The 6,000-nt window shown below is 49.0% G+C and overlaps 1 protein-coding gene across 1 annotated transcript in view; it reads left to right on the top strand.

Annotated features, from left to right (window-relative positions):
• The first annotated feature begins 1,659 nt into the window (after nucleotides 1-1,659).
• LOC126101283 (uncharacterized) overlaps nucleotides 1,660-6,000 on the top strand; it is a 171,033-nt gene continuing 166,692 nt past the window's right edge. The window contains exon 1 of the mRNA XM_049911964.1: nucleotides 1,660-1,792. Coding sequence (XP_049767921.1) covers nucleotides 1,660-1,792 — 133 coding nt within the window. The remainder of the gene's footprint in view (nucleotides 1,793-6,000) is intronic.

The following is a 6,000-nucleotide window of genomic DNA, read 5'->3' as shown; positions in this document are numbered from 1 at the left end:
CTGTCATCTCGACTGCTAGTGATACAAGGCCGTTGGGATCCAGCACGGCGTTCCGTATTACCCTCCTGAACCCGCCGATTCCATATTCTGCTAACAGTCGTTGGATCTCGACCAACGCGAGCAACAGTGTCGCGATACGATAAACTGCAGTCGCGATAGGCTACAATCCGACCTTTATCAAAGTCGGAAACGAGGTATCACAACAACGTTTCACCAGGCGACGCCGGTCAACTGCTGTTTGTGTATGAGAAATCGGTTGGAAACTTTCCTCATGTCAGCACGTTCTAGGTGTCGCCACCGGCGCCAACCTTGTGTGAATGTTCTGAAAAGCTAATCATTTACATATCACAGCATTTGATACACCAAATTTCGCGCCTGTCGCACGTCATCTTCGTGGTGTAGCAATTTTAATGGCCAGTAGTGTAGTATAACAATATATTTGTTCTCACTTGCTAGCTCCCAAAGTATTCTTACCGCATGACTCACATTCTACAACCGATGTATTGTATGACAACTGCCACAATGCACTAAGAGAACAAACATGTCAATGACCGGACGGACAATTCATAATATTCTGAAAAAAAAAAAAGGCAGGAGTGAGTGTTGAACTCATCTCGCCCACTTGGGAGTCCAGCAGCATGACCACTTTTCTTATCTCATTTTATTCGTGATTGTTCTTTCTACATGGGGCGGACGTCCCTTGAGGCTTGTTCATGTTCATCGTCGTTCCAGTAACTCTGTTTTAATTACAGCGGCTAACCCTCTGACCGTACACGCTGAGCTACCGCATCGGCAATGAAAGGAGGCAACAATCCACTAACCCACGACACGGTTGCTGGTTCAGGCCGCTCCACCACAGACACTGGACTATTGATGACTAGAAACATGTTGCCTAGTCGCTCGGTCTCATTTCAAATTGTATCGAGCGGATGGACATTTACGGGTACGGAGAGAACCTCATGAATCCATGGACCCTGCATGCCAGCAGGGGACTGTTCAAGGTGGTGGACGTTTCGGTCACCTCTTGTTCGCTTTGACGGCACTTTGAGCAGTGGACGTTACATTTCAGATGTGTTACGACCCTTGGCTCTACCCTTCATTCGATCCCTGCGAAACCCTATATTTGAGCAGGATAATGAGCGACCGCATGTTGCAGGTCCTGTAGGGGCCTTTCTGGATACAGAAAATGTTCGACTGCTGCCCTGGCCAGCACATTCTCCAGATCTCTCACCAACTGAAAACGTCTGGTCAATGGCGGCCGAGCAACTGGCTCGTCACAATACGCCAGTCACTACTCTTGATGAACTGTGGTATCGTGTCGAAGCTGCATGGGCAGCTGTACCTGTACACGCCATCCAAGCTCTGTTTGACTCAATGCCCAGGCGTATCAAGGCCGTTATTACGGCCAGAGGTGACTGTTCTGGGTAGCGATTTCTCAGGATCTATGCACCCACATTGCGTGAAAATGTAATCACATGTCAGTTCTAGTATAATAGATTTGTCCAATGAATACCTCTTTATCATCTGCATTTCTTCTTGGTGTAGCAATTTTAATGGCCAGTAGTGTAAATCGCACGTGTATGGTACAAATGTTCGACCTGTGGACAGACAAGTTTTGTGCATCTACGCTCTTCAGTAGCAACAGTATGAGAAAAGAACATGACGGGCGAGCACGCTGAGGAGGCAGGAAATACGAAGCGAGGGACAATATTCCAGCGAGGGTCTCGGCAGACACTCTACCCTTCGTCCCTCCCCTCCGAGAGCCTCGTCGTCGAGCAGTCCGCCGAGACATGTGAAATCGTTTTCGCAATCTCGGTCGAGGGAAGGGCGTGCGGGCCAGGGAGAGTGGTAGGACTCTGGCGGCGGGTTCGGTTTCTGGTGTCCGGATGTCGGCGATTGGCCGAAACCTGATCTACCCCCTCCACGAAGGGGGGGGGGGATGAAATATCGCGAGGCGCGACAAAGCGACGGATCGCCTTACGACAGAGTCGTAATCGCGGCCGCGCGCCGCCACTGAATGAATACCGGGCAGGCCACGCCTGCCCCAGCGCCGCACAATAGGCCGGCACAATTAGTGAGTCGTAAACAACGGCCACTGCTCTCCATTGCGGCGGCAGTGTGGGAAGCACGGCAGACGAAAACCTACCACCGTCTCCACATGCCTGCCTCGCCGTTAAGAGGGGTCGAAATCTTCGTTCTGCCTGACTGGCATGTGCTGCGGTTTCTCTATTCATCCGAAGCTGAATACAAGCTCCAAGTATGGGAATCCCTGTTATTCCCCAGAACTACACTGCAAGAAAAAAATTACTACACCAGTTTAAAGGTTCCAAATTCTCTCGAGATTTCTTGGTGCAACAGTGCGTATAGAGTACATGGTATTATTACGTTAACAGATCAATAGCACAAGCGGTTACCAGGTATCGATATGCTGACCCACATTAGTACTTGGCGCAGCCTCCAGTGGCTGACTGTGGCATCCATTCGATCGTACAAACGGCGAATACCGTCCTGGGATACGTTTTGCCTCATTGCTCGACCTCTTCAGGTACTTGTCTAAGAGTTGTTAGCTGACGAGTCGCACGAGACACTTCTCGTCCCATCGTATCCCACACGTGATCGATTGGAGACAAATCTGGAGATCGAGCTGGCCAGTGAAGTGTCGTACGTGTTGCAGAGCACGTTGAGTTTCGTGGGCGAGCGTTATCTTGTTGGAACAACACATCACGTTCTTGTTGCAAGAACGGCAGAGGAACGTGTCTAACAACACTATGCACGCACCGAGCGCTGGTTAGCGTCCCCTCCAGAAACAGCAAAGGTGAACGCGTCTCATAGCTTATCGCAAAAGGCTTGGGGTGGAGCAAGTATATCTTGGACGAAAGCACTCGACGAGACAGCGCTCACCAGCTCTACATTGCACCCTCATTTGCGCGCAGGCAGAATCGACTGTCATCACTGAGGACCATGGCGCTCCATTCCAAGTGATCCTTTGATCGCCGACGGCTGTGGCCAAGCGGTTCTAGGCACTTCAGTCCGGAACTGTTTTGCTGCTACGGTCGCAGGTTCAAATCCTGCCTCGGGCATGGATGTGTGTGGTGTCCTTAGGTTAGTTATGTTTAAGTAGTTCTAAGTCTAGGGAACCGATGACCTCAGATGTTAAGTCCTATAGTGCTCAGAACCATTTGAACCATTTTTGTTCCTTTGACACTCACGCCACACGCTGTGGCGTGAGTGGAAGGCAGGCTGGAGGTGTACATGCTTGTAGTCCCACTGCTAATAACCGGTTCGCAATAGTTCGTGTTGACAGTTCCGGGATCACCAGCCCTCTTATCTGTGCTGTGGTAGCGGTACGATATGCCACTGATGCCCTTAAAATACGACGATCCTGGTGGACGTCTGGCCTGCGTAGACCTCCAGTACGTCATCTACGGGTGTAAGAATGTTCGCGTGGCCACTGATACCAGTATCGTTACACAACTGACGCAGCACGTCTAACTTGCGTGGCAGTTGTCCGAACAGACCATCCCGTCACTCGAAAGTCCGGAAGTTGACCCCTTTCGAACTACAATGAAGACCCAAAGAAACTGGTACACCTGCCTAATGTCGTGTAGGGCTCACGCGAGTATGCAGAAGTGCCACAACACGACGTGGCATGAACTCGACTAATGTCTGAAATAGTGCTGGAGGGAACTGACCCCATAAATCCTGCACGGCTGTCCATGAATCCGTAAGAGTACGAGAGGGTGGAGATCTCTTCTTAACAGCACGTTGCAAGGCATCCCATATACGGTCAATAATGCTCATATGTGGGGAGTTTGGTGGAAAGGGTGAGAGTGTTCCTGGAGCCACTCTGTAGCAATTGTGAACGTTTGGGGTATCGCACGGTCCAGCTGGAATTGCCGTAGTCCGTCGGAATGCACTGTTGTTGTTGTGGTCTTCAGTCTTGAGACTGGTTTGATGCAGCTCTCCATGCTACTCTATCCTGTGCAAGCTTCTTCATCTCCCAGTACCTACTGCAGCCTACATCCTTCTGAATCTGCTTAGTGTATTCATCTCTTGGTCTCCCTCTACGATTTTCACCCTACACGCTGCCCTCCAGTACCAAATTGGTGATCCGTTGATGCCTCAGAACATGTCCTACCAACCCATCCCTTCTTCTAGTCAACTTGTGCCACAAACTCCTCTTCTCCCCAATTATATTCAATACCTCCTCATTAGTTATGTGGTCTACCCATCTAATCTTCAGCATTCTTCTATAGCACCACATCTCGAAAGCTTCTATTCTCTTCCTGTCCAAACTATTTATTGTCCATGTTTCACTTCCATACATGGCTACACTCCATACAAATACTTTCAGAAATGACTCCCTGACACTTAAATCTATACTCGATGTTAACAAATTTCTCTTCTTCAGAAACGCTTTCCTTGCCATTGCCAGTCTACATTTTACATCCTCTCTACTTCGACCATCATCAGTTATTTTGCTCCCCAAATAGCAAAACTCCTTTACAACTTAAAGTGTCTCATTTCCTAATCTAATTCCCTCAGCATCACCCGACTTAATTCGACTACATTCCATTATCCTCGTTTTGCTTTTGTTGATGTTCATCTTATACCCTCCTTTCAAGATACTGTCCATTCCGTTCAACTTCTGTTCCAAGTCCTTTGCTGTATCTGACAGAATTACAATGTCATCGGTGAACCTCAAAGTTTTTATTTCTTCTCCATGGATTTTAATACCTACTCCGAACTTTTCTTTTGTTTCCTTTACTGCTTGCTCAATATACAGATTGAATAACATCGGGGAGGGGCTACAACCCGGGCCCACACCCTTCCCAACCACTGCCTCCCTTTCATGTCCCTCGATTCTTATAACTGTCAGATTGGACACGAATGGATGCAAGTGATCAGACAGGATGCTTACGTGTGTAACAGCTGTCAGAGTCATATCTAGATGTATCAGGGGCCCCATATTAGTCCAGTGGCACACGCCCCACACCATCACAGAGCCTCCGCCAGCTTGAACAATCTCCTGCTGACATGCAGGGTCAATGGATTCATGTGGTTGTCCCAATACCCGTACAAGTCCATCCGCTCGATACAATTTGAAGCGAGACTCGCCCGACCAGGCAACATGTTTCCAGTCAACAAATGTCCAATGTCGGTGTTGATGCCCAGGCGGGCGTAAAGCTTTGGGTCGAGCAGTCATCAAGGGTACGCGAGTGGGCCTTCGGCTCCGTAAGCCTATATCGATGATGTCTTATTGAATGGTTCGCATGCTGACACTTGTTGATGGCCCAGCATTGAAATCTGCAGCAGTTTGCGGAAGGATTGCACTTCTGTCACGATTCTCGTAAGTCGTCGTTGCTCTCGTTCTTGGAGGACCTTTTCCCGGCCGCAGCGATGTCGGAGATTTTATGTTTTCCAGGATTCCAGATATTCACGGTACACTTGTCAAATGGTCGACGGGAAAATCCCCGCTTCATCGCTTCCTCGGAGATGCTGTGCCCCATCGCTCGTGCTCCGAAAACCACGTTCAAACTCACTCAAATCTTGATAACCTGCCATTTTAGCAGCAGTAACCGATCTAACAACTGCGCCAGATACTTGCCTCATATAGGTGTTGTCAAGCGCAGCGCCGTATTCTGTCTGTTTACATATCTCTGTATTTGAATACGCATGCGTATACCAGTTTCTTCGGCGCTGCAATGTACAGTTCAGTCGGCGTAGGAGGCACGAGTGCGTCTCCATGGCGTGGTTGCCTGCTTGCTTCACACGTTTGCACCACACTGAGCAATTTGGCTGTGAGTATTCCCTATTGAGTGGTAAACACGGCGCTCTGATAGCTGTCACTACGCTATCTGTTGGCGGACGGCGTTGACACCATTACGTCTACTATCCCCCAGGTGGCATATACCGACATCGGTTCACAATATTACGTTCCAGGTATACTTTTTTTTTCTTTTGCTCAGTGAATTGTATAGCTTAACACGGAGTGCTCTT

Source organism: Schistocerca cancellata, chromosome 9 (assembly GCF_023864275.1).
Source record: "Schistocerca cancellata isolate TAMUIC-IGC-003103 chromosome 9, iqSchCanc2.1, whole genome shotgun sequence".
Classification (NCBI taxonomy): Eukaryota; Metazoa; Arthropoda; class Insecta; order Orthoptera; family Acrididae; genus Schistocerca; species Schistocerca cancellata.
This window is presented reverse-complemented; position numbering and strand designations above follow the sequence as displayed.